This window comes from Somniosus microcephalus, chromosome 28 (assembly GCF_052327205.1).
Source record: "Somniosus microcephalus isolate GS21.2 chromosome 28, FLI_Smic_1.0, whole genome shotgun sequence".
NCBI classification, from domain to species: Eukaryota; Metazoa; Chordata; class Chondrichthyes; order Squaliformes; family Somniosidae; genus Somniosus; species Somniosus microcephalus.
Window position 1 is genome coordinate 43,504,312 of NC_141014.1, and position 27,847 is coordinate 43,532,158.

At 56.2% G+C, this 27,847-nt stretch overlaps 1 protein-coding gene across 1 annotated transcript; it reads right to left on the minus strand.

The window, feature by feature from the left end:
* Nucleotides 1-7,684: 7,684 nt before the first annotated feature.
* Nucleotides 7,685-27,268, minus strand: LOC147099698 (uncharacterized). Its single transcript, XM_085969343.1, has 4 exons — nt 27,137-27,268; nt 18,642-18,928; nt 12,440-12,556; nt 7,685-8,664 (listed from the first exon to the last, which is right to left on the minus strand). Exons 1-4 carry the CDS (start codon nt 27,264-27,266, stop codon nt 7,765-7,767), a joined length of 1,434 nt encoding a protein of 477 aa, XP_085825469.1. The 5' UTR covers nt 27,267-27,268; the 3' UTR covers nt 7,685-7,764.
* Nucleotides 27,269-27,847: the final 579 nt, after the last annotated feature.

Consider the following 27,847-nt stretch of genomic DNA (forward strand, 5'->3'; position numbering starts at 1 on the left):
GCCCTCGACCGTGTCCGTTCCACCGCCCGCACTTCCGCCCTCGACCGTGTCCGTTCCATCGCCCGCACTTCCGCCCTCGACCGTGTCCGTTCCTCCGCCGCACTTCCGCCCTCGACCGGGTCCGTTCCACCGCCCGCACTTCCGCCCTCGACCGTGTCCGTTCCATCGCCCGCACTTCGCCCTCGCCCGTGTCCGTTCCATCGCCCGCACTTCCGCCCTCGACCGGGTCCGTTCCATCGCCCGCACTTCCGCCCTCGACCGTGTCCTTTCCACGCCCGCACTTCCGCCCTCGACCAGTGTCCGTTCCACCGCCCGCACTTCGCCCTCGACCGGTGTCCGTTCCATCGCCCGCACTTCCGCCTCGACCCGGGTCCGCTCCATCGCCCGCATTTCCGCCCTCGACCGTGTCCGTTCCATCGCCCGCACTTCCGCCCTCGACCGTGTCCGTTCCATCGCCCGCACTTCCGCCCTCGACCGTGTCCGTTCCTTCGCCCGCACTTCCGCCCTCGACCGTGTCCGTTCCTTCGCCCGCACTTCCGCCCTCGACCGTGTCCGTTCTATCGCCCGCACTTCCGCCCTTGACCGTGTCCGTTCCGTCGCCCGCACTTCCGCCCTCGACCGTGTCTGTTCCATCGCCCGCACTTCCGCCCTCGACCGTGTCCGTTCTATCGCCCGCACTTCCGCCCTCGACCCTGCCGCTCCCTCCCGGAACCACCATAGGGTTCCCCTCGTCCTCACCTTTCACCCCACCGGCCTCCAACATTCAACGGACCATCCTCCGGCATTTCCACCACCTCCAGCGTGATCCCACCACCAAACGCATCTTCCCCTCCCCTCCCCTTTCAGCACTCCGTAAGGACCGCTCCCTCCGAGACACCCGAGTCCACTCCTCTATCACCCCCAAACAGCCTTCCCCTTCGCCCGGCACCTCCCGTGCAAGCGCAGGAGATGTAACACCTGCCCCTATACCTCCCCCCTTCCCACTGTCCAGGCCCCCAAACACCCCTTCCAGGAGGTGAAACAGCGATTCACTTGTACTTCTCGCAATCTAGTATACTGTATTCGCTGCTCGTGATGCGGTCATAGAAACATAGAAGATAGGAGCAGGAGTAGGCCATTCGGTCCCTCGAGCCTGCTCCACCATTCAATGCGATCATGGCTGATCATCCAAACCTCAGTACCCTGTCCCTGCCTTCTCCCCATATCCCTTGATCCCTTTAGCCTTAAGAAATATATCCAACTCTTTTTGAATATATTTAATGAACTGGCCTCCACCGCCCTCTGTGGCAGAGATTCCACAGGTTCACCACTCTCTGGTGAAGAAATTCCTCCTCATCTCTGTCCTAAATGGCTTACCCCTTATCCTTAGACTGTGACCCCTGGTTCTGGCTCCCGCCATCATAAACATCCTTCCTGCATCTAGTCTGTCCAGGCCTGACAGAATTTTATAGGTTTCGATGAGATCCCCTCTCAATCTTCTAAACTCCAGTGAGTATAAGCCCAATCGACACAATCTCTCCTCATACGTCATTCCTGCCATCCCAGGTATCAGCCTGGTGAATCTTCGCTGCACTCCCTCCATGGCAAGAACGTCCTTCCTCAGATAAGGCGACCAAAACTGCACACAATACTCAAGGTGCGGTCTCACCAAGGCCCTGTACAACTGTAGCAAGACATCCTTGTTCCTGTACTCGAACCCTCTTGCTATGATTTGCCTTCTTAACCGCCTGCTGCACCTGCATGCTTACCTTCAGCGACTGGTGCACAAGAACACCCAGGTCTCGTTGCACTTCCCCTTCTCCCAATCTATTGCCATTCAAATAATAATCTGCAATTCCTGTTTTTGCCACCAAAGTGGATAACCTCACATTGGGGAGACCAAACACAGATTGGGTGACCGCTTTGCGGAACACCTACGTTCAGTCCGTAAGGGTGACCCCGAGCTTCCGGTCGCCTGTCACTTTAATTCACTGCTCCATTCCCACTCGGACCTCACCGTCCTCGGCCTCTTGTATTGTTCCACGGAAGCTCGACGTAAACTCGAGGAACAGCACCTCATCTTCTGATTAGGCAGTCTGCAGCCTTCTGGACTCAATATTGAGTTCAACAATTTCAGATCATAACCTCGGCCCCTATTACATTTTTTCTTGTAATTTTTCGACTCCTTTCCCCACACCCCCCCTTTCCTTTTGTTTCTCTCTCACACCTGGCAGCTATCTCTTGCCCTGCCAGTACACTTCACACCTAATCTCAGCCTATTACCATCTCGTCTAGCTTTGAATTCCTTTTATTGTCTCTTTTACTTCTTTTGTTTCTTTTAATTCTTTTGTCCGATCGCAGCCCTGCCTCCGATCTGTTTTCTTTTCTTTCCAGTTTTGAAGAAGGGTTCGACCCGAAACGTCAACTCAAATTTCTCTCCACGGATGTTGCCTGACCTGCTGAGTTTTTCCAGCATTTTCTGTTGTTATTTCGAACGGCCTCAGGCTGGTTCCCCCTGTGGCGAGGGCTCCCGCAGTCGAACGGCCCCAATCTCGTTCCCTCCGGGGCGAGGGCTCCCGCAGTCGAACGGCCCCAGTCTAGTTCCCTCCGGGGCGAGGGCTCCCGCAGTCGAATGGCCCCAGTCTGGTTCCCTCCGGGGCGAGGGCTCCCGCAGTCGAATGGCCCTAGTCTGGTTCCCCCGGGGTGATTGCGCCCGCTGTCTTGTTTTGCACACTTTGTACAAAAATAATAAATTGCAGGACAACGGAGTATTACAGTTTAAATTCTTTTAATGAAGCATCAGGTCTGTAAGCTTTCTCAATCAATACAGCACCGTGTGGACAAGATGGAGTCAGGGGCCCTGGGTCTTCTTAACAATAGCAGTCCTTACAGATGCCTGCAGGCCAAAGACAACTCAGCATGTGATCACATGTGACTATGTGGGGGTCCCTGGGAGGGTATCAGTATTTACAGGGGGTCCCCGGGAGTGTGTCAGTATTTTCAGGGGTGCCCGGGAGTGTGTCAGTATTTACAGGGGTCCCCGGGAGTGTGTCAGTATTGACAGGAGGTCCCCGGGAGTGTGTCAGTATTTTCAGGGGTGCCCGGGAGTGTGTCAGTATTTACAGGGGGTCCCCGGGAGTGTGTCAGTATTTACAGGAGGTCCCCGGGAGTGTGTCAGTATTTACAGGGGTTCCCCGGGAGTGTGTCAGTATTTACAGGGAGTCACCGGGAGTGTGTCAGTATTTACAGGGGTCCCCGGGAGTGTGTCAGTATTTACAGGGGGTCCCTGGGAGTGTGTCAGTATTTACAGGGAGTCCCCGGGAGTGTGTCAGTATTTACAGGGAGTCACCAGGAGTGTGTCAGTATTTACAGGGGTCCCCGGGAGTGTGTCAGTATTTACAGGGGGTCCCTGGGAGTGTGTCAGTATTTACAGGGAGTCACCAGGAGTGTGTCAGTATTTACAGGGGTCCCCGGGAGTGTGTCAGTATTTACAGGGGATCCCCGGGAGTGTGTCCGTATTTACAGGGGGTCCCCGGGAGTGTGTCAGTATTTACAGGGGGTCCCCGGGAGTGTGTCAGTATTTACAGGGGGTCCCCGGGAGTGTGTCAGTATTTTCAGGGGTGCCCGGGAGTGTGTCAGTATTTACAGGGGGTCCCCGGGAGTGTGTCAGTATTTTCAGGGGTGCCCGGGAGTGTGTCAGTATTTACAGGGGGTCCCTGGGAGTGTGTCAGTATTTACAGGGGGTCCCCGGGAGTGTGTCAGTATTTACAGGGGTCCCCGGGAGTGTGTCTGTATTTACAGGGAGTCACCAGGAGTGTGTCAGTATTTACAGGGGGTCCCCGGGAGTGTGTCAGTATTTACAGGGGGTCTCCGGGAGTGTGTCAGTATTTACAGGGGTTCCCCAGGAGTGAGTCAGTATTTACAGGGGGTCCCCGGGAGTGTGTCAGTATTTACAGGGGGTCCCCGGGAGTGTGTCAGTATTTACAGGGGGTCCCCGGGAGCGTCAGTATTTACAGGGAGTCTCCGGGGAGTGTGTCAGTATTTACAGGGGGTCCCCGGGAGTGAGTCAGTATTTACAGGGGGTCTCCGGGAGTGTGTCAGTATTTACAGGGGGTCCCCGGGAGTGTGTCTGTATTGACAGGGTGTCCCCGGGGGTGTGTCAGTATTTACAGGGGTTCCCCGGGAGTGTGTCAGTATTTACAGGGGGTCCCCGGGAGTGTGTCTGTATTTACAGGGTGTCCCCGGGGGTGTGTCAGTATTTACAGGGGTTCCCCGGGAGTGTGTCAGTATTTACAGGGGGTCCTCGGGAGTGTGTCAGTATTTACAGGGGGTCCCCGGGAGTGTGTCAGTATTTACAGGGGGTCCCCGGGAGTGTGTCAGTATTTACAGGGGTCCCCGGGAGTGTGTCACTATTTACAGGGAGTCCCCGGGCGTGTGTCAGTATTTACAAGGGGTCCCCGGGAGTGTGTCAGTATTTACAGGGGGTCCACGGGAGTGTGTCAGTATTTACAGGGAGTCCCCGGGCGTGTGTCAGTATTTACAGGGGGTCCCCGGGCGTGTGTCAGTATTTACAGGGAGTCCCCGGGAGTGTGTCAGTATTTACAGGGGGTCCCCGTGAGGGCGTGTGTCAGTATTTACAGGGGGTCCCCGGGCGTGTGTCAGTATTTACAGGGAGTCCCCGGGAGTGTGTCAATATTTACAGGGGGTCCCCGGGAGCGTGTCAGTATTTACAGGGGGTCCCCGGGAGTGTGTCAGTATTTACAGGGAGTCCCCGGGAGTGTGTCAGTATTTACAGGGGGTCCCCGGGAGTGTGTCAGTATTTACAGGGGGTCCCCGGGAGTGTGTCAGTATTTACAGGGGGTCCCGGGGAGTGTGTCAGTATTTACAGGGGGTCACGGGAGTGTGTCAGTATTTACAGGGTGTCCCCGGGAGTGTGTCAGTATTTACAGGGGGTTCCCGGGAGTGTGTCAGTATTTACAGGGGGTCCCCGGGAGTGTGTCAGTATTTACAAGGGGTCGCCGGGAGTGTGTCAGTATTTACAGAGGGTCCCCGGGAGTGTGTCAGTATTTACAAGGGGTCCCCGGGAGTGTGTCATTATTTACAGGGTGTCCCCAGGGGTGTGTCAGTATTTACACGGGGTCCCTGGGAGTGTGTCAATATTTACAGGGCGTCCCCGGGAGTGTGTCAGTATTTACAGGGGGTCCCCGGGAGTGTGTCTGTATTTACAGGGGGTTCCCGGGAGTGTGTCAGTATTTACATGGGGTTCCCGGGAGTGTGTCAGTATTTACAAGGGGTCGCCGGGAGTGTGTCACTATTTACAGGGAGTCTCCGGGAGTGTGTCAGTATTTACAGGGGTCCCCGGGAGTGTGTCTGCATTTACAGGGGGTTCCCGGGAGTGTGTCAGTATTTACATGGGGTTCCCGGGAGTGTGTCAGTATTTACAAGGGGTCGCCGGGAGTGTGTCAGTATTTACAGGGGGTCCCCGGGAGTGTGTCAGTATTTACAGTGTGTTCCCCGGGAGTGTGTCACTATTTACAGGGAGTCCCCGGGAGTGTGTCAGTATTTACAAGGGGTCGCCGGGAGTGTGTCAGTATTTACAGGGTGATCCCCAGGAGTGTGTCAGTATTTACAGGGTGATCCCCAGGAGTGTGTCAGTATTTACAGGGGGTTCCCGGGAGTGTGTCAGTATTTACAGGGGGTCCCCGGGAGTGTGTCAGTATTTACAGGGAGTCCCCGGGAGTGTGTCAGTATTTACAGGGTGATCCCCAGGAGTGTGTCAGTATCTACAGGGGGTCCACGGGAGTGTGTCAGTATTTACAGGGAGTCCCCGGGAGTGTGTCAGTATCTACAGGGGGTCCACGGGAGTGTGTCAGTATTTACAGGGTGATCCCCAGGAGTGTGTCAGTATTTACAGGGTGTCCCCGGGAGTGTGTCAGTATTTACAGGGGGTCCCCGGGAGTGTGTCAGTATTTACAGGGGGTCCCCGGGAGTGTGTCAGTATTTACAGGGGGTCCCCGGGAGTGTGTCTGTATTTACAGGGTGTCCCCGGGAGTGTGTCAGTATTTACAGGGGGTCCCCGGGAGTGTGTCAGTATTTACAGGGGGTCCCCGGGAGTGTGTCAGTATTTACAGGGGGTCCCCGTGAGTGTGTCAGTATTTACAGGGGGTCCCCGGGAGTGTGTCAGTATTTACAGGGGGTCCCCGGGAGTGTGTCAGTATGTACAGGGTGTCCCCGGGAGTGTGTCAGTATTTACAGGGAGTCCACGGGAGTGTGTCAGTATTTACAGGGGGTCCCCGGGAGTGTGTCAGTATTTACAGGGGGTCCCCGGGAGTGTGTCAGTATTTACAGGGAGTCCCCGGGAGTGTGTCAGTGTTTACAGGGGGTCCCCGGGAGTGTGTCAGTATTTACAGGGGGTCCCCGGGAGTGTGTCAGTATTTACAGGGGGTCCACAGGCGTGTGTCAGTATTTACAGGGAGTCCCCGGGAGTGTGTCATTATTTACAGGGAGTCCACAGGAGTGTGTCAGTATTTGCAGTGGGTCCCCGGGAGTTTGTCAGTATTTACAGGGGGTCCCCGGGAGTGTGTCAGTATTTACAGGGGGTACCCGGGAGTGTGTCAGTATTTACAGGGGGTCCACAGGCGTGTGTCAGTATTTACAGGTCTGTCTCGCTCCCTCCATCGGTCTCTCTCTCCCTCGGTCTCTCTCCCTCCCTCGGCCTCTCACTCTCCCTCCCTCGGCCTGTCTCCCTCCCACCCTCGGTCTCTCTCTCTCCTTCCCTCGCTCTCTCACTCTCCCTCCCTCGATCTCTCTCTCTCCCTCCCTCGCCCTGTCCCTCTCCCTCCCTCGGTCTCTCTCTCTCCCTCCCTCGGTCTCTCTCTCTCCCTCCCTCGGTCTCTCTCTCTCCCTCGGTCTCTCTCTCTCACTCAGTACTGAGGGAGCGCCGCACTGTCAGAGGGGCAGTACTGAGGGAGCGCCGCCGCACTGTCGGAGGGTCAGTACTGAGGGAGCGCCGCACTGTCGGAGGGGCAGTATTGAGGGAGCGCCGCACTGTCGGAGGGGCAGTACTGAGGGAGCGCCGCACTGTCGGAGGGTCAGTACTGAGGGAGCGCCGCACTGTCAGTGGGGCAGTACTGAGGGAGCTCTGCACTGTCGGAGGGTCAGTACTGAGGGAGCTCTGCACTGTCGGAGGGGCAATACTGAGGGAGCACTGCACTGTCGGAGAGGCAGTACTGAGGGAGCGCTGCACTGTCGGAGGGGCAGTACTGAGGGAGCGCCGCACTGTCGGAGGGGCAGTACTGAGGGAGCTCTGCACTGTCAGAGGGTCAGTACTGAGGGAGCGCTGCACTGTCGGAGGGGCAGTACTGAGGGAGCGCCGCACTGTTGGAGGGTCAGTCCTGAGGGAGCGCCGCACTGTCGGAGGGGCAGTGCTGAGGGAGCGCTGCACTGTCGGAGGGGCAGTACTGAGGGAGCGCCGCACTGTCAGTGGGGCAGTACTGAGGGAGCTCTGCACTGTCGGAGGGTCAGTACTGAGGGAGCTCTGCACTGTCGGAGGGGCAATACTGAGGGAGCACTGCACTGTCAGAGGGTCAGTACTGAGGGAGCGCCGCGCTGTCGGAGCGGCAGTACTGAGGGAGCGCTGCGCTGTCGGAGGGGCAGTACTGAGCGGCCGAACAGCGCTACAGAAACGCGAGTCCTTTGCTTTTCATTTTTTCGCTCTCTGCTTTTATTTTGACAATTAATTTAAGCTCTTTTTTGTCTCCCTCTTTTTCGCCTCTGTAATCAGCTTCAGCATTTCTTCACTCTCTTGCTCCTCCGCACGATGGGCCCATCGTTGCCTCGTTTCTTCTGCCTGGTCCGCACCCTGGTGAGCGAGGTGGCGGGTTGGGGGCGGGCCGCAGGTGGGTTCTTGCAGCTGCGGAGAGGGCGGGAGGCCTGGGGGGCGCCCCTGTAAGCGGCTTGGGGCTCGGGGCCTACCGGCCAGGCTTCGGCCTCTGCATGATGCCAACCGCCGCCACCGCTGCTGGGCCCCTCGCCCAGCTCCCGCCCGTCTTTGGGGGGAGTTGGGTGGGCGTCTCCGGCATCCAGGAAGGGAGGCTGGGTGGGCGCGGGCTCGCTGTGGGGCTGGGTGGAGCCTGGGGGCAGCAGGCCTGGGGAGGCCTGGGGCTGGGCCTCCAGGACCACCTTCTCCTCCTCCTCCTCCTCCTCCCCCAGCTCGCAACCTCCTGCCCCCGGTGGGCCGGCATCGCGGGAACCCTCGTCGTCCCCGGCGACGGGGCCTGGCGTCCGAGGCTCCGTCTCGGGGACGAGGGCCTGCTGTTGCTGCTGCTGGCGGGTGTCGGCCGTCCCCCCGGGACAGGCCTCGCCCTGCATCTCCCGCAGGAGGAGGAGGTGCCGGGCCTGCTGGGGTCTGGGGGCCTCCGTGGCCTCGACGGGCGGGGCGAGGGGGGAGGGGAGCGAGGCCTTGTCGGAGGCCGACTGCAGGGCCAGGCACTGGAGCCGGCTAGAATAGGGGCACTCCTGGTCCAGCGGGGGCTGCAGCAGCCCCTGGAGGGGCCGAGTGGCCTCGGTCGCCGGGGCTGGGGGGCTGGCGGCTCGGGGGCTGGGGTCAGTGGGGGTGGGCCGAGAGTCAGAGGGCTCTGTCTGCTGGCGAATCCCGGCCTGCGTCGAGTCTCTTCTGCGTTCCAGCTGCAAACAGAACGGGGGAGGGGGGGAAATAATTAGCCAATGGAGCGACTTCGCTCGAGGGGCCCTCGATCCTCAGCACGGGCCGGGGATGGAACCCGGGCCTTTCATAGAATCATGGAAATTTATGGCACAGAAGGAGGCCGTTCGGCCCATCGTGTCCGCGCCGGCCGACAAAGAGCTGTCTGGCCTAATCCCACTTTCCAGCTTTTGGTCCGTAGCCCTGTAGGTTACGGCATTTCAAGAAACATAGTAAAATAGGAGCAGGAGTAGGCCATTCGGCCCGTCGAGCCTGCTCCACCATGGCTGATCCTCTATCTCAATACCATATTCCCGCTCTCTCCCCATACCCCCTGATGCCTTTTGTGTCTAGAAATCTATCTATCTCCTTCTTCAATATATTCAGTGACTTGGCCTCCACAGCCTTCTGTGGTAGAGAATTCCACAGGTTCACCACCCTCTAGAGTGAAGAAATTTCTCCTCATCTCAGTTCTAAATGTCCTGCCCCGTATCCTAGAAACACAGAAACATAGAAGATAGGAGCAGGAGTAGGCCATTCGGCCCCTCGAGCCTGCTCCGCCATTTACCAAGATCATGGCTGATCATCCAAATTCAGTACCCGGTCCCTGCCTACTCCCCATATCACTTGATCCCTTTAGCCTTAAGAAATATATCCAACTCCTTCTTGAATATATTTAATGAACTGGCCTCCACTGCCTTCTGTGGTAGAGAATTCCACAGGTTCACCACTCTCTGGGTGAAGAAATTCCTCCTCATCTCTGTCCTAAATGGCTTACCCCTTATCCTTAGACTGTGACCCCTGGTTCTGGACTCTCCGGCCATCAGGAACATCCTTCCTGCATCTAGTCTGTCTAGCCCTGTTGGAACTTTATACGTTTCAATGCGATCCCCTCTCATTCTTCTAAACTCTAGTGAATACAGGCCTAGTGCATATCCAAGTACTTTTTCAATGTGATGAGGGTTCCTGCCTCGACCACCCTTTCAGGCAGTGAGTTGTAGACCCCCACCGCCCTCTGGGGGAAAAAAGTTCTCCTCTAATCCTTCCACCCATTACTTTAAATCTACGGCCCCCGGTTATCGACCCCTCAGCTCAGGGGAAATAGGCCCTTCCTATCCACTCTATCTGGGCCCCTCATCATTTTATACACCTCAATTAAATCTCCGCTCAGCCTCCTCTGTTCCAAAGAAAACAACCCCACAGCCTCTCCAATCTCTCCTCATAACTAAAATTCCCCAGCCCAGGCAACATCCTTGTAAATCTCCTCTGCACCCTCTCTAGTGCAATCACATCCTTCCTGGCTTGATCGGGTGGATGCGGGGAGGATGTTTCCACTGATGGGTGAGATTAGAACTAGGGGGCATAATCACAGAATCACAGAAACCCCACAGTGCAGATAGAGGCCATTTCGGCCCATCGAGCCTGCACCGACACATATCCCACCCGATCCCCGTAACCCCTACACCGACACATATCCCACCCTATCCCCGTAACCCCACGTATTTAATCCCCCTAACACTAAGGGTCAATTTATCATAGCCAATCAACCTAACCCGCACATCTTTGGACTGTGGGAGGAAACCGGAGCACCCGGAGGAAACCCACGCAAACACGGGGAGAATGTGCAAACTCCACACAGACAGTCACCCGAGGCCGGATTCGAACCCGGGTCCCTGGCGCTGTGAGGCAACAGTGCTAACCACTATGCCACCGTGCTGCTAATCTTAGAATAAGGGGCTGCCCTTTCAAAACTGAGATGAGGAGAAACTTCTTCACTCTGAGGGTAGTAAATCTATGGAATTTGCTACCCCAGAGAGCTGTGGAAGCTGCGACATTAAATAAATTTAAAACAGAGATAGACAGTTTCCTAGCAGATAAGGGAATTAGGGGTTACGGGGAGAGGGCAGGGAAGTGGACGCGAGTCTAGATTCAGATCAGCCATGATCCTATTGAATGGCAGAGCAGGCCCGAGGGGCCGTATGGCCTACTCCTGCTCCTATTTCTTATGTTCTTAATGTGGTGAACAGAACTGCACGCAGTACTCTAGCTGCGGCCTAACTAGTGTTTTATACAGTTGAAGCATAACCCCCCTGCTCTTGTATACTATGCCTCGGCTAATAAAGGCAAGCAATCCGTATGCCTTCTTAACCACCTTATCTACCTGGCCTGCTACCTTCAGGGATCTGTGGACATGCACTCCAAGGTCCCTTTGTTCCTCTACACTACTCAGCGTCCTACCATTTAATGTGTATTCCCTTTCCTTGTTAGCCCTCCCCAAATGCATTACCTCACACTTCTCCAGATTGAATTCCATTTGCCACTGTTCTGCCCACCTGACCAATTTATTGATATCTTCCTGCAGTCTACAGCTTCCTTCTTCAGTATCAACCACACGGCCGATTTTAGTATCATCTGTATCATGCCCCCTATATTGATGTCCACTCATTGATATATACCACAAAAAGCAAGGGACCTAGTACTGAGCCCTGCGGAACCCCAATGGAAACAGCCTTCCAGTCACAAAAACACCCATCGACCATCACCCTTTGCTTCCTGTCTCTGAGCCAGTTTTGAATCCAACTTGCCACTTTGCCCTGGATACCACGGGCTCTTGCTTTCCTGACCAGCCTGCCATGTGGAACCTTATCAAAAACCTTGCTTAAAATCCAGATACACAACATCAAACGCACTGCCCTCATCAACCCTCCTTGTTACCTCCTCAAAATATTCAATCAAGTTAGTCAGACACGACCTTCCCTTAACAAATCCATGCTGACTGTCCTTGATTAATACAGGCCTTTTTAAATGACAATTAATACTGTCCTTCAGAATATTTTACAACAACTTGCCCACCACCGAGGTTAGGCTGACTGGCCTGTAATTATTAGGTCGATCCCTTTTTCCCTTTCATGCTGTTTGTGAGGTGACTGACTACACTGTCGGAGGGGCAGTACTGAGGGAGTGCTGCACTGTGGGAGGGGCAGTACTGAGGGAGTGCTGCACTGTCGGAGGGGCAGTACTGAGGGAGCGCCGCACTGTCGGAGGGGCAGTACTGAGGGAGTGCTGCACTGTGGGAGGGGCAGTACTGAGGGAGTGCTGCACTGTGGGAGGGGCAGTACTGAGGGAGCGCCGCAGTGTCGGAGGGGCAGTACTGAGGGAGCGCCGCACTGTCGGAGGGGCAGTACTGAGGGAGTGCCGCACTGTCGGAGGGGCAGTACTGAGGGAGTGCTGCACTGTCAGAGGGGCAGTACTAAGGGAGCGCTCCACTGTCGGAGGGGCAGTACTGAGGGAGCGCCGCACTGTCGGAGGGTCAGTACTGAGGGAGTGCTGCACTGTCGGAGGGGCAGTACTAAGGGAGCGTCGCACTGTCAGAGGGGCAGTGCTGAGGGAGCGCCGCACTGTCGGAGGGGCAGTACTGAGGGAGCGCCGCACTGTCGGAGGGGCAGTACTGAGGGAGAGCCGCACTGTCGGAGGGGCAGTACTGAGGGAGCGCCGCACTGTCGGAGGGGCAGTACTGAGGGAGCGCCGCACTGTCGGAGGGGCAGTACTGAGGGAGCGCTGCACTGTCGGAGGGTCAGTACTGAGGGAGCGCCGCACTGTCGGAGGGGCAGCACTGAGGGAGCGCTGCACTGTATAGCACTTTGGGATGGTCTGAGGTGGTGAAAATATTTCGTCTTGAATGCCCATGTTGCTCTCTCTCACGCCTCGACCTGCGCTTACCGCCAACCACACCCGCTCCCTGCCCCTCACCATCCTCACCTCTGCAGCTGTCAGATGTTCCTCCATTTCCAGCTCCTTAATCAGTCGGGGAAAGTCCATGTTTCCGTGGGATGAGAGGAGGTCGGACAGGAATTCTGGGTGGATGATGGCTTCAGCCTAGAGACAGAGAGGCAACAGAGAGAGTGAGGGTGGAACGGAGAGAGTGAGGGTCGATCGGAAAGGGTGAAGTCGTAGGGAGAGAGCGAAGGTCGGGGTAAGAGTGTGAAGGTCGCAGGGAGAGGGCGAGGGTCGGAGGGAGAGAGCGAAGGTCGTAGGGAGAGGGCGAGGGTCGGAGGGAGAGGGTGAGAGTTGGAGGGAGAGGGCGAGAGTCGGAGAGAGAGGGCGAGGGTCGGAGGGAGAGGGCGAGGCTCGGAGGGAGAGGGTGAGAGTCGGAGGGAGAGGGCGAGGGTCAGAGGGAGAGGGCGAGGGTCGGAGGGAGAGGGTGAGGGTCGGAGGGAGAGGGCGAGGGTCGAGGAAGAGGGTGAGAGTCGGAGGGAGAGGGCGAGAGTCGGAGAGAGAGGGCGAGGGTCGGAGGGAGAGGGTGAGAGTCGGAGGGAGAGGGCGAGGGTCGGAGGGAGAGGGCACGGGTCGGAGGGAGAGGGCGAGGGTCGGAGGGAGAGGGCGAGGGTCGGAGGGAGAGGGCGAGGGTCGGAGGGAGAGGGCGAGGGTCGGAGGGAGAGGGCGAGGGTCGGAGAGAGAGGGCGAGGGTCGGAGGGAGAGGGTGAGAGTTGGAGGGAGAGGGCGAGGGTCGGAGGGAGAGGGTGAGAGTCGGAGGGAGAGGGCGAGGGTCGGAGGGAGAGGGTGAGAGTCGGAGGGAGAGGGCAAGGGTCGGAGGGAGAGGGCACGGGTCGGAGGGAGAGGGCGAGGGTCGGAGGGAGAGGGCGAGGGTCGGAGGGAGAGGGCGAGGGTCGGAAGGAGAGGGCGAGGGTCGGAGGGAGAGGGCGAGGGTCGGAGGGAGAGGGCGTGGGTCGGGGGAGAGGGCGAGGATCGGAGGGAGAGGGCGAGGGTCGGAGGGAGAGGGCGAGGGTCGGAGGGAGAGGGCGAGGGTCGGAGGGAGAGGGCGCGGGTCGGAGGGAGAGGGTGAGAGTTGTAGGGAGAGGGTGAGAGTTGTAGGGAGAGAGGGAGAAGGACTTGGGGAGAGAGTGAGGGTGGTAAGGAGAGGCTGACAGCCGTACAGAGTGATCACGTGCAGTACCTCGTGTCGATGATCGTGTCTCGAGTGAGCGGACGAGCGTCTCTTCACCAGCACATGCACACACACACCCACACACCGAGCACACTAGTGTTAGACTGACTGGCTCACCGGCAGTGCCTGGTCACAATAGCACCTCCCGCTCGCATCAGAGAGCCCCTGACATCACACAGACCCCGGGGTGGGGGAGGGGGGGGCCACACCAGCAGACATCCCATCATCAACTTGACAGGGTAGATGTTGAGAGGCTGCATCCCCCTGGGCTGGAGTGTCTAGAACCAGGGGTCACAGTCGCAGGATAAGGGCTCGTCCATTTAGGACTGAGATGAGAAGGAGTTTCTTCACTCAGAGGGTTCTGAATCTTACGAATTCTCTACCCTAGAGGGCCGTGAATGCTGAATCATTGAGTATATTAAGGGCTGAGATCGATAGATTTTTGCATTTGGAGTTGGCTTTCCCTACCCACTCTCTGCAGCGCAATCAAGACCACCTACGGCCCAAGGAGCAGGAGTAGGCCATTCAGCCCCCCTCGAGCCCGCTCCGCCATTCAATGAGATCATGGCTGATCATCCAAATTCAGTACCCTGTCCCTGCTTTCTCCCCATATCCCTTGATCCCTTTAGCCTCAAGAAATATATCCAACTCCTTCTTGAATATATTTAATGAACTGGCCTCTACTGCCTTCTGTGGTAGAGAATTCCACAGGTTCACCACTCTCTGGGTGAAGAAATTCCTCATCTCAGTCCTAAATGGCTTACCCCTTATCCTTAGGCTGTGACCCCTGGTTCTGGACTCTCCCGCCATCGGGAACATCCTTCCTGCATCTAGTCTGTCCAGTCCTGTCAGAATTTTATAAGTTTCAATGAGATCCCCTCTCATTCTTCTAAACTCTAGCGAGTACAAGCCCAATCGACCCAATCTCTCCTCATACGTCATTCCTGCCATCCCAGGTATCAGTCTGTTGAATCTTCACTGCACTCCCTCCATGGCAAGAACATCCTTCCTCAGATAAGGTGACCAAAACTGCACACAATACTCAAGGTGTGGTCTCACCAAGGCCCTGTACAACTGCAGCAAGACATCCTTGTTCCTGTACTCGAACCCTCTCGCTACAAAGGCCAACATACCATTTGCCTTCTTAACCGCCTGCAGTACCTGCATGCTTACCTTCAGCGACTGGTGCACAAGGACACCCAGGTCTCGTTGCACTTCCCCTTTTCCCAATCTATTGCTGTTCAGATAATAATCTGTCTTCCTGTTTTTGCCACCGAAGTGGATAACCTTGCATTTATCCACATTATACTGCATCTGCCATGCATCTGCCCAATCACCCAACCTGTCCAAATCGTACTGGAGTTTCTCTGCATCCTCCTCACAGCACACACGTCCACCCAGCTTTGTGTCGTCTGCAAACTTGGAGATATTACATCTAGTTCCCTCGTCCAGATCATTAATATATATTGTGAATAGCTGGGGTCCTAGCACCGATCCCTGCGGTACCCCACTGGTCACTGCCTGCCACTCGGAAAAAGACCCTTTTATTCCAACTCTTTGCTTCCTGTCTGCCAACCAGTTCTCTATCCAAGACAGTACCTTACCCCCAATCCCATGTGCTTTAACTTTACACGCTAATCTCTTATGCGGGACCTTATCGAAAGCCTTCTGAAAGTCCAAATACACCACATCCACTGGTTCTCCCTTATCTATTCTACCAGTTACATCCTCAAAAAATTCCAGTAGATTAGTCTGTGGAGGCCAGTTCATTAAATATATTCAAGAAAGAGTTGGATATATTTCTTAAGGCTGAAGGGATCAAGGGATATGGGGAGAAGGCAGGGACAGGGTACTGAATTTGGACGATCAGCCATGATCTCATTGAATGGCGGAGCAGGCTCGAAGGGCCGAATGGCCTACTCCTGCTCCTATCTTCTATGTTTCTATGTAAGACTGGGTACGCTTTGAGTGGACAAGTTGCCTGGGCCAGATGGCTTGCATCCCAGGTTGCTAAGGGAATTGGGAGAGGAGATAGTGGAAGGGCTTGCCATAATTTTCCAATCTTCCCTAGATGCGGGGGAGGTGCCTGAGGATTGGAAAGTGGCAAATGTGACACCATTGTTCAAGAAAGGGTGTAAGGACAATCCTAGTAACTACAGGCCGGTCAGTTTAACATCAGTGGTGGGTAAAGTTTTAGAAACAATAATCAAGACAAAAATTAACGGGCGTTTGGAGAGGTTTAAGCTAATTAAGGAGAGCCAACACGGATTTGTAAAAGACAGATCATGTTTCACTAATCAAATTGAATTTTTTGATGAAGTAACCGGGAGGATTGATGAAGGGAATGCAATGGATGTTGTCTACATGGATTTTCGGAAGGCGTTTGACAAAGTACCACATAGAAGGCTGGTAAACAAAATTGAGGCTCATGGAATAGGTGGGTCAGTGGCAGCTTGGATAAGGAATTGGCTTAAGGACAGAAAACAGCGAGTTGTGGTAAAAGACTGTTTTTCAGACTGGAGGATGGTAGACAATGGTGTTCCCCAAGGGTCAGTGCTGGGGCCACTGCTTTTTTGATACATATAAATGACCTGGATATTGGAATACAGAGTAGAATTTCTAAATTTGCCGATGACACCAAACTTGGGGGTGTGGCAAACAGTGAGGATGATACCAATCGACTGCAGCAGGACGTAGAAAGGCTAGCAGAATGGGCAGACAGGTGGCAGATGGAATTTAATACAGAGAAGTGTGAGGTGATGCATTTTGGCAGAAGGAACAGGGAGAGGCAATATACACTTAATGGCACAGTTTTAAAGAGTGTGCAGGGACAGAGGGACCTGGGAGTTAATGTGCATCGGCCCCTGAAGGTGGTGGGACATATTGAGAGAGTGGTTAGCAAAGCATATGGGATCTTGGGCTTCATAAATAGAGGTATTGAGTACAAAAGTAGAGAAGTTATGCTGAACCTTTATAAAGCACTGGTTAGGCCACAACTGGAGTATTGCGTCCAGTTCTGGTCACCACACTTTAGGAAGGATGTGAAGGCCCTTGAGAGGGTGCAGAGGAGATTTACCAGAATTGTTCTGGGGGATGGGGGGATCTTAGCTACAAGGACAGGTTGGAGAAGCTGGATTTGTTTTCATTAGAGCAAAGGAGGTTGCGGGGTGATTTGATAGAGGTGTACAAGATTATGACGGGTTTGGATAGGCTAGACGGGGAAAGGCTGTTCCCACTAGTTGATGGTACAAGGACTAGGGGACACAGATTTAAGGTTCTGGGCAAGAGATACAGGGGGATGTGAGGAAAAACTTTTTTACACAGCGAGTGGTGAGGACCTGGAACTCGCTGCCGAGGGAAGTGGTGGAAGCGGAGACACTCGATGTTTTCAAGGGGAGACTGGATAGACACTTGAGGGAAATAAACTTGCAGGGCTACGGGGATAGAGCGGGGGAATGGGACTGACTGGATTGTTCTACAGAGAGCCGGCACGGACTTGATGGGCTGAATGGCCTCCTTCTGTGCCGTTATGACTCTATAGGGGAGAAATTCGGTATCGCCCCGCTTGGGGCGCGATTATCGGCCGTGCGCAAAGTTTAGCGCCTGGCGCTAATTATCGCCTCTGACTGCAAACTTGGCTTCTATCGCCCCTGGAGGTGATTGGAGCGCTAAATCAGGCGCTACACACCTCTCTTAAGGCGCTAACGCCGAGGAGCGAGGCGCTACCTCAGAGCGCTGGCGAAGCTCATGTGATGTCAGTCAGCAATGGAACACAGACACACTGGCGCCGGCCAGTTCTTACAGGGGAGGGTCGATCTTGCTCTCCATCCACACCCTGCTCATTGCAGCCTTGAATCTCGGCCCGGAGAGACCTGTACATCAAATCTGCTGGAAAGAACAAGGGAGAGGCCCAGGGAAAGAGCTCAGAGTGCAGCCCCCACAGTCTCATCTAAATCGATGCAAGGAAGGTTAAATCAAAATCAACCTGCAAAGTGCTGCTCAGTACCCAAAACTCCTCAACACAGCGTTGAATCTCTCCAGAAGTCTCTCTCTCTCTCTCTCTCAGAATGCGTGGTACAAAAATGTCGCCGACAAAAAAAGGCAGGAAGCGTCCGCCTTTAAATAACGCTCCCCCAGTCCCTTCCCGACTGCAAAACGTTCCCCTCAACCTGTCGTTGCTAGCGGCAGGCGGTAAGGCAGGGGGCGCCACTCAATATCCGGCCCGGGGCGCTACGCACGCTCGACTGACGTCACGATCTGCGGGCGCAGGAGATCGTGGCGGTAGTGGTTAGCACTGCCGCCAAATGTCTGGTCAATTTCGCGAGCGGCACAAATGTGGCCGCGCCCGGGCGCTAGTTGCTTTACGCCCCATTAGCGCCCTCTTAGGGCACTGACGGGAGGTGCAAAGCAACCGAATTTTCCCCCCCCGATGACTCTATGGCCAGAACTGCGCACAGTGCTCCAAGTGTGGTCTAACATAGAAACATAGAAGATAGGAGCAGGAGTAGGCCATTCGGCCCCTCGAGCCTGCTCCGCCATTCAATGAGATCATGGCTGATCATCCAAATTCAGTACCCGGTCCCTGCTTTCTCCCCATATCCCTTGATCCCTTTAGCCTTAAGAAATATATCCCACTCCTTCTTGAATATATTTAATGAATTGGCCTCTACTGCCTTCTGTGGTAGAGAATTCCACAGGTTCACCACTCTCTGGGTGAAGAAATTCCTCCTCATCTCTGTCCTAAATGGCTTACCCCTTATCCTTAGACTGTGACCCCTGGTTCTGGACTCCCCGACCATCGGGAACATCCTTCCTGCATCTAGTCTGTCTAGTCCTGTTAGAATTTTATAAGTTTCAATGAGATCCCCTCTCATTCTTCTAAACTCCAGCGAGTATAAGCCTAATCGACCCAATCTCTCCTCATACGTCATTACTGCCATCCCAGGTATCGGCCTGGTGAATCTTCGCTGCACTCCCTCAGTGTCCGACCCACCAGCGACCCCCCAGCCCTCCTACCTTGCTTATGAAGGAGTCCTTGCTGCAGAGTTTCTCGATGTACTTGATGAGCTCGGGCTCCTCGATGCCCCGTTCCTCGGAAGGTTCCGGAAGCGCCTCGACCTCCACCTGCTGGTCGCGGCTCAGCGCCTCCATGATCTCGATGTACTGGTTGATGGCCTCGACGGGGATGGGCTGCTCTTGGGGTCCCGAGCCCGAGCCCGAGCCGGCCTGGGGCGGGGGGGCCTTGGCCTGCTTGTGGGAACGCTGGGAGCCCCCTTTGCTGCTCGACTTCTTCCCTCCCGGATCTGCGGAGAGGGCCAAGTGTAAAGCAAAGTCGGGCTGCCTTTGTCACCTCCAGACTCGACTGCTCCCACGCTCTCCCGACCGGCCTCGCACCTTCCACCCTCCGTAACCATCCACTCATCAGAAGCTTCCAGCAGCCCCGTGTCCTAACTCACAACGAGTCCCCGTCACCCATCACCCCCTGTGCGCACTGAACTACATTGGCTCCCGGTTAAGCAACGCCTCGATTGTAAAATTCTCATCCTGGTTTTCAAATCCCTCCATGGCCCCCTGGCCCCTCCCTATCTCTGTAACCACCTCCAGCCCCTACAACCCTCCCTATCTCTGTAATCTCCTCCAGCCCCTACAACCCTCCCTATCTCTGTAACCTCCTCCAGCCCATACAACCCTCCCTATCTCTGTGACCACCTCCAGCCCCTACAACCCTCCCTATCTCTGTAACCACCTCCAGCCCCTACAACCCTCCCTATGTCTGTGACCTCCTCCAGCCCCTACAACCCTCCCTATCTCTGTAACCTCCTCCAGCCCCTACAACCCTCCCTATCTCTGTAACCTCCTCCAGCCCCGACAACCTTCCCTATCTCTGTAACCTCCCCCAGCCCCTACAACCCTTCCTATCTCTGTGACCACCTCCAGCCCCTACAACCCTCCCTATCTCTGTAACCTCCTCCAGCCCCTACAACCCTCCCTATCTCTGTGACCACCTCCAGCCCCTACAACCCTCCCTATCTCTGTAACCTCCTCCAGCCCCTTCAACCCTCCCTATCTCTGTAACCTCCTCCAGCCCCTACACCCCTCCCTATCTCTGTAACCTCCTCCAGCCCCTACAACCCTCCCTATCTCTGTAACCTTCTCCAGCCCCTACAACCCTCCCTATCTCTGTGACCACCTCCAGCCCCTACAACCCTCCCTATCTCTGTGACCTCCTCCAGCCCCTACAACCTTCCCTATCTCTGTAACCTCCTCCAGCCCCTACAACCCTCCCTATCTCTGTGACCTCCTCCAGCCCCTACAACCCTCCCTATCTCTGTAACCTCCTCCAGCCCCTACAAACCTCCCTATCTCTGTAACCTCCTCCAGCCCCTAAAACCCTCCCTATCTCTGTAACCTCCTCCAGCCCCTACAGCCCTCCCTATCTCTGTAACCTCCTCCAGCCCCTACAACCCTCCCTATCTCTGGAACCTCCTCCAGCCCCTACACCCCTCCCTATCTCTGTAACCTCCTCCAGCCCCTACAACCCTCCCTATCTCTGTAACCTTCTCCAGCCCCTACAACCCTCCCTATCTCTGTGACCACCTCCAGCCCCTACAACCCTCCCTATCTCTGTGACCTCCTCCAGCCCCTACAACACTCCCTATCTCTGCAACCTCCTCCAGCCCCTACAACCCTCCCTATCTCTGTAACCTCCTCCAGCCCCTACAACCTTCCCTATCTCTGTAACCTCCTCCAGCCCCTACAACCCTCCCTATCTCTGTAACCACCTCCAGCCCCTACAACCCACCCTATCTCTGTGACCACCTCCAGCCCCTACAACCCTCCCTATCTCTGTGACCACCTCCAGCCCCGACAACCCTCCCTATCTCTGAAAACTCCTCCAGCCCCTACAACCCTCCCTATCTCTGTAACCTCCTCCAGCCCCTACAACCTTCCCTATCTCTGCAACCTCCTCCAGCCCCACAACCCTCCCTATCTCTGTAACCTCCTCCAGCCCCTACAACCCTCCCTATCTCTGTGACCACCTCCAGCCCCTACAACCCTCCCTATCTCTGTAACCTCCTCCAGCCCCTACAACCCTCCCTATCTCTGTAACCTCCTCCAGCCCCTACAACCCTCCCTATCTCTGTAACCTCCTCCAGCCCCTACAACCCTCCCTATCTCTGTAACCTCCTCCAGCCCCTACAGCCCTCCCTATCTCTGTAACCTCCACCAGCCCCTACAACCCTCCCTATCTCTGTAACCTCCTCCAGCCCCTACAACCCTCCCTATCTCTGTAACCTCCTCCAGCCCCTACAACCCTCCCTATCTCTGTGACCACCTCCAGCCCCTACAACCCTCCCTATCTCTGTAACCTCCTCCAGCCCCTACAACCCTCCCTATCTCTGTAACCTCCTCCAGCCCCTACAACCCTCCCTATCTCTGTAACCTCCTCCAGCCCCTACAACCCTCCCTATCTCTGTAACCTCCTCCAGCCCCTACAACCCTCCCTATCTCTGTAACCTCCTCCAGCCCCTACAACCCTCCCTATCTCTGTAACCTCCTCCAGCCCCTACAACCCTCCCTATCTCTGTGACCACCTCCAGCCCCTACAACACTCCCTATCTCTGTAACCTCCTCCAGCCCCTACAACCCTCCCTATCTCTGTAACCTCCTCCAGCCCCTACAACCTTCCCTATCTCTGTAACCTCCTCCAGCCCCTAGAACCCTCCCTATCTCTGTAACCACCTCCAGCCCCTACAACCCACCCTATCTCTGTGACCACCTCCAGCCCCTACAACCCTCCCTATCTCTGTGACCACCTCCAGCCCCTACAACCCTCCCTATCTCTGAAACCTCCTCCAGCCCCGACAACCCTCCCTATCTCTGTAACCTCCTCCAGCCCCTACAACCTTCCCTATCTCTGTAACCTCCTCCAGCCCCTACAACCCTCCCTATCTCTGTAACCTCCTCCAGCCCTACAACCTTCCCTATCTCTGTAACCTCCTCCAGCCCCTACAACCCTCCCTATCTTTGTAACCACCTCCAGCCCCTACAACCCACCCTATCTCTGTGACCACCTCCAGCCCCTACAACCCTCCTTATCTCTGTGACCACCTCCAGCCCCTACAACCCTCCCTATCTCTGAAACCTCCTCCAGCCCCTACAACCCTCCCTATCTCTGTAACCTCCTCCAGCCCCTACAACCTTCCCTATCTCTGTAACCTCCTCCAGCCCCTACAACCCTCCCTATCTCTGTAACCTCCTCCAGCCCTACAACCCTCCCTATCTCTGTAACCTCCTCCAGCCCCTACAACCCTCCCTATCTCTGTAACCTCCTCCAGCCCCTACAACCCTCCCTATCTCTGTGACCACCTCCAGCCCCTACAACCCTCCCTATCTCTGTAACCTCCTCCAGCCCCTACAACCCTCCCTATCTCTGTAACCTCCTCCAGCCCCTACAACCCTCCCTATCTCTGTAACCTCCTCCAGCCCCTATAACCCTCCCTATCTCTGTAACCTCCTCCAGCCCCTACAACCCTCCCTATCTCTGTAACCTCCACCAGCCCCTACTGCCCTCCCTATCTCTGTAACCTCCACCAGCCCCTACAACCCTCCCTATCTCTGTAACCTCCTCCAGCCCCTACAACCCTCCCTATCTCTGTAACCTCCTCCAGCCCCTACAACCCTCCCTATCTCTGTAACCTCCTCCAGCCTCTACAGCCCTCGCTATCTCTGTAACCTCCTCCAGCCCCTACAACCCTCCCTATCTCTGTAACCTCCTCCAGCCCTACAACCCTCCCTATCTCTGTAACCTCCTCCAGCCCCTACAATCCTCCCTATCTCTGTAACCTCCACCAGCCCCTACAACCCTCCCTATCTCTGTAACCTCCACCAGCCCCTTCAACCCTCCCTATCTCTGTCACCTCCTCCAGCCCCTACAACCCTCCCTATCTCTGTAACCTCCTCCAGCCCTACAACCCTCCCTATCTCTGTGACCTCCTCCAGCCCCTACTACCCTCCCTATCTCTGTCACCTCCTCCAGCCCCACAACCCTCCGAGATCTCTGTAACCTCCTCCAGCCCCTACAACCCTCCCTATATCTGTGACCACCTCCAGCCCCTACAACCCTCCCTATCTCTGTAACCTCCTCCAGCCCCTACAACCCTCCCTATCTCTGTAACCTCCTCCAGCCCCTACAACCCTCCCTATCTCTGTAACCTCCTCCAGCCCCTACAACCCTCCCTATATCTGTGACCACCTCCAGCCCCTACAACCCTCCCTATCTCTGTAACCCCCTCCAGCCCCTACAACCCTCCCTATCTCTGTAACCTCCTCCAGCCCCTACAACCCTCCCTATCTCTGTAACCTCCACCAGCCCCTACAACCCTCCCTATCTCTGTAACCTCCTCCAGCCCCTACAACCCGCCCTATCTCTGTAACCTCCTCCAGCCCCTACAACCCACCCTATCTCTGTAACCTCCTCCAGCCCCTACAACCCTCCCTATCTCTGTAACCTCCACCAGCCCCTACAACCCTCCCTATCTCTGTAACCTCCTCCAGCCCCTACAACCCTCCCTATCTCTGTAACCTCCTCCAGCCCCTACAACCCACCCTATCTCTGTAACCTCCTCCAGCCCCTACAACCCTCCCTATCTCTGTAACCTCCTCCAGCCCCTACAACCCTCCCTATCTCTGTAACCTCCACCAGCCCCTACAACCCTCCCTACCTCTGTAACCTCCTCCAGCCCCTACAACCCTCCCTATCTCTGTAACCTCCTCCAGCCCCTACAACCCTCCCTATCTCTGTAACCTCCACCAGCCCCTACAACCCTCCCTATCTCTGTAACCTCCTCCAGCCCCTACAACCCTCCCTATCTCTGTAACCTCCACCAGCCCCTACAACCCTCCCTATCTCTGTAACCTCCTCCAGCCCCTACAACCCTCCCTATCTCTGTAACCTCCTCCAGCCCCTACAACCCTCCCTATCTCTGTAACCTCCTCCAGCCCTACAACCCTCCCTATCTCTGTAACCTCCTCCAGCCCCTACAACCCTCCCTATCTCTGTAACCTCCTCCAGCCCCTACAACCCTCCCTATCTCTGTGACCACCTCCAGCCCCTACAACCCTCCCTATCTCTGTAACCTCCTCCAGCCCCTACAACCCTCCCTATCTCTGTAACCTCCTCCAGCCCCTACAACCCTCCCTACCTCTGTAACCTCCACCAGCCCCTACAACCCTCCCTATCTCTGTAACCTCCTCCAGTCCCTACAACCCTCCCTATCTCTGTAACCTCCACCAGCCCCTACAACCCTCCCTATCTCTGTAACCTCCTCCAGCCCCTACAACCCTCCGAAGTCTCTGCGTTCCTCCTATTCCGGCCTCTGGTGCATCCCCTGATTTCCATCGCTCCACCATTGGCGGCCATGCCTTCAGCCGCCTGGGCCCCAAGCTCTGGAATTCCCTCCCTAAACCTCTCCGCCTCTCTCTCCTCCTTTAAGACGCTCCTTAAAACCGACCTCTTTGACCAAGCATTTGGTCACCGGCCCTAACATCTCCTTATGGGGCGCAGGCCTAGAAATACAGTGGGCTGCGCCACCCATTAGCGCCTTAAGAGGGCGCTAAGTGGGTCGGAAGCCACTGGCCACGCCTCCCGCTAAATTCAGCGGGATGCTAATGGCGGCGCTAGCCGTTAGCGCTGCGCCCCGCTGACGCCCCGATCGCGATATTTAGATGCGGCCCCTGCTTTAACGCCGGACGCTATGTGCGACCGGTTCAGGGGGGCCTACCTGCGGCGGTAGAGGCGCTAATTAAAGGAGAGGTGCGGGGTGGCCATTTTTGTTGCTGCCCGCCTGCCAGCACCTCTCCGCGCTGCCGTCCCCGGCCTCCTGAGCGCCCCCCCCCCCCCCCACCGCGGAGTGCCGACTGCGTTCCAAGAGCCCGGCACTTCTCCTCTTTTGCCGGCACTCGCGATCCTCGGGGGCCCAGCTGGGGCCCCAGATCGCGCTGCACAAGGCCCCTCCCCTTTAAGAAGGGGAGGAAGGCCTGCAGTACCGCAGGCGACGTGCCGCAGTGTGTGGCGCTGCAGCACGTTGCGCAGCGACATTCAGTTGCAGCGCCCCAAGAGGGATGCGGGGCGCCTCCAGTAGCACCGCGCTTCCCTTTGGGGCGCGCCAACTGAATTTCCGGCGGGCGGCCGCGACTGCTTGCGGGGCGCTACTTTTAGCAATGAATGGTAGGACCCTAGGAAGGACAAAGGATCAGCGGGACTGTGATGAAATCTTCCATTCATCACTGCCTGTGACTGAGATCGGTTTCAGTGTCATTTCCCTTCCCCCAGACCTCATTGTATTGTGTACTGGAATGTGCTGTATTGTATACTGGAATGTGCTGGAATGTGCTGTGTGTAGGGCTCCGCCCATACCTGGCCCCGTTTGTAAGCTAACTCAGTCTGGCCTCAGTCTCCAGAAGGAAGACATCTCTCTCTCTTACGTGTTACGTTCTAAGTTAATAAAAGCCTTGTTTTTGTTCTGCTAACTTCGAGTCTCGGAATTATTGAGGCACATCAGGGACCTTGGTGTGCATGTACATAGATCCCTGAAGGCAGCAGGGCAGGTGGATAAGGTGGTTAAAAAGGCATATGGGATACTTGCCTTCATTAGCCGAGGCATAGAATATAAGAGCAGGGAGGTTATGATGGAGCTGTACAAAACGCTAGTTAGGCCACAGCTGGAATACTGTGTGCAGTTCTGGTCGCCACACTATAGGAAGGATGTGATTGCATTGGAGAGGGTGCAGAGGAGATTCACCAGGATGTTACCTGGGCTGGAGCGCTTCAGCTATGAAGAGAGACTGGACAGGCTGGGGTTGTTTTCCTTAGAGCAGAGAAGGCTGAGGGGGGACCTGATTGAGGTGTACAAAATTATGAGGGGCATAGATAGGGTAGATAGAAAGGAACTTTTCCCCTTAGTAGAGGGGTCAATAACCAGGGGGCATAGTTTCAAGGTAAGGGGCAGGAGGTTTAGAGGGGATTTGAGGAAAAACTTTTTCACCCAGAGGGTGGTTGGAATCTGGAACTCACTGCCTGAAAGGGTGGTAGAGGCAGGAACCCTCACAACATTGAAACTTATAAAATTCTAACAGGGCTTGACAGACTAGGTGCAGGAAGGATGTTCCCGATGGCGGGGGAGTCCAGAACCAGGGGTCACAGTCTAAGGATAAGGGGTAAGCCATTTAGGACAGAGATGAGGAGGAATTTCTTCACCCAGAGAGTGGTGAACCTGTGGAATTCTCTACCACAGAAGGCAGTGGAGGCCAATTCATTAAATATATTCAAGAAGGAGTTGGATATATTTCTTAAGGCTAAAGGGATCAAGGGATATGGGGAGAAAGCAGGGACAGGGTACTGAATTTGGATGATCAGCCATGATCTCATTGAATGGCGGAGCAGGCTCGAGGGGCCGAATGGCCTACTCCTGCTCCTATCTTCTGTGTTTCTATGTAACATTCAAGAAGCATTTAGATGAGCACTTGAAACGCCATAGCATACAAGGCTACGGACCAAGTGCTGGAAAATGGGATTAGAATAGACAGGGCTTGATGGCCGTCGCGGACACGATGGGCCGAAGGGCCCCTTCCTGTGATGTATGACACTATGGCCTAGAAATTGGGTTTTGGCTTAGCCAGGGCTTTAGTGCCGGAAATTAGTGCCGGCGCTAAGTCCCCTGCGCGCGCCAAAAATTCAGTGGCGCCGCGCCCAAACGGCTGCCGGCGCTACTGAAGGGTCTTAGTGCCTGGAAAAGGGCGCTAACTGCCGTTTCGCACCGCAATTCCGGCGCTGCGGCACCCGATGCGGTGCGGCAGACTGGGGAAGTGCAGGCCTCCTCCTTCCGTTAAGGAGGAGCTGCCTGCACCCGGCCGCGGCCCGCGCAAATCTGCTCAAAAATGAGCCCGGCACCTCGGACAAGTGCCGGGCTTGCATCTGTTCCGGGGGGGGGGGGAGGGGAGAGAAGTCCGGGGAGGGAGCTGCGGGCAGGCGGCCGGCGGGAAAGCGGCCGGCCGCCGCGGGGCCTTTAATGCGCCGGCGCTAACTGCAGTAAGGCACCTCTGACAAAACGCTGGTTGCGGCTGCCACGGGCGAGGCGGCCGCAACTCAATTTCGGAGTTCGGGCGGGTTACCACGGCAACCGGGACGCTGCGCACACCGATGACGTCATCGGTGCCGGCGCAGCGCTACCGGAGCAACGCCGATTTAGGGCCCCAGGGAATTTCACTACTGGCCATAACTCCGGCGCAAGGCCCTCTAGCGCCTCAATTGAGGCGCTAAGGCTACTGAATTTTCAGCCGTATGACTCTAGTGTCAAATTTTGTTTGATAATCGCTCCTGTGAAGCGCTTTGGGACGCTTTACTATGTTAAAGGCACTGTATAAATATAAGTTGTTTGGGGTTCACTCGGGGTTGGGGTTCAGGGTTCACTGGGGTGAAGGGTGAAGGGTTCAGGGTTCAGGGTACCTACCTTCCAGGATCTGCTTGCTGGGTTTCCCCGTTACCCTGGATACGAGCTGGACTCCCTGCGATATTCCAGGCTGCACCTGGACCTGCTCGCACTGCACTCGCTGGGCCTTTTCCTCGGTCTCAAACTCCATGAACCTGGGGGGGGGAAGAGGGAGACTCGACAGCTCAGCACCTGAACCCTTCCTCAATCCCCGACCCCACCTCCCCATCTCCGCATCTCCCAATCCCACTCCCCGACCCCATCCCCCGCCTCCATACCTCCCCCAATCCCCCTCCTCACATCACCCATCCATCTCCCCACCTCCCCCGCCACCTCCCCACCTCCCCCATCCATGTCCCCCCCACCCAGAACCCTTCCTCAAGATGGGAAGGGGGAGTTGGGGAGGGGGATTGAAAGAGATGGGGAGGGGGAGAGAGAGATGGGGAGGGGGGAGATGGTTAAGGGGAGGGGAAGATGGGGAGGGGGAGATGGGGGGAGGGGGAGAGAGGGAGGGGGAGATGGGGAGGGGGAGGTGGAGGGGGGGAGAGGGAGATGGGGAGATGGTTATGGGGAGGGGGAGATGGGGAGGGGGGGAGATGGGGAGGGGGAGAGAGGAAGGGAGGGGGAGATGGGAGAGGGGGAGGGGGGCAGGAGGAGGGGGAAGGGGGAGGCGAGAGGGGAGGGGGAGATGGAGAAGGGGAGGGGGAGATGGGGAGGGAGAGGGGGAGAGCG

What these genes read in the sequence shown, in the direction of transcription:
- LOC147099698 (XM_085969343.1), bottom strand. Translation starts at nt 27,266, where the DNA reads ATGGAGTTTGAGACCGAGGAAAAGGCCCAGCGAGTGCAGTGCGAGCAG. An exon ending in CAGCAAGCAGATCCTGGAAG is followed by an intron (nt 18,929 to 27,136) that starts GTAGGTACCCTG and finishes CCCTCTCCGCAG; the next exon opens with ATCCGGGAGGGAAGAAGTCG. An exon ending in AACATCTGACAGCTGCAGAG is followed by an intron (nt 8,665 to 12,439) that starts GTGAGGATGGTG and finishes TTCTGTTTGCAG; the next exon opens with CTGGAACGCAGAAGAGACTC.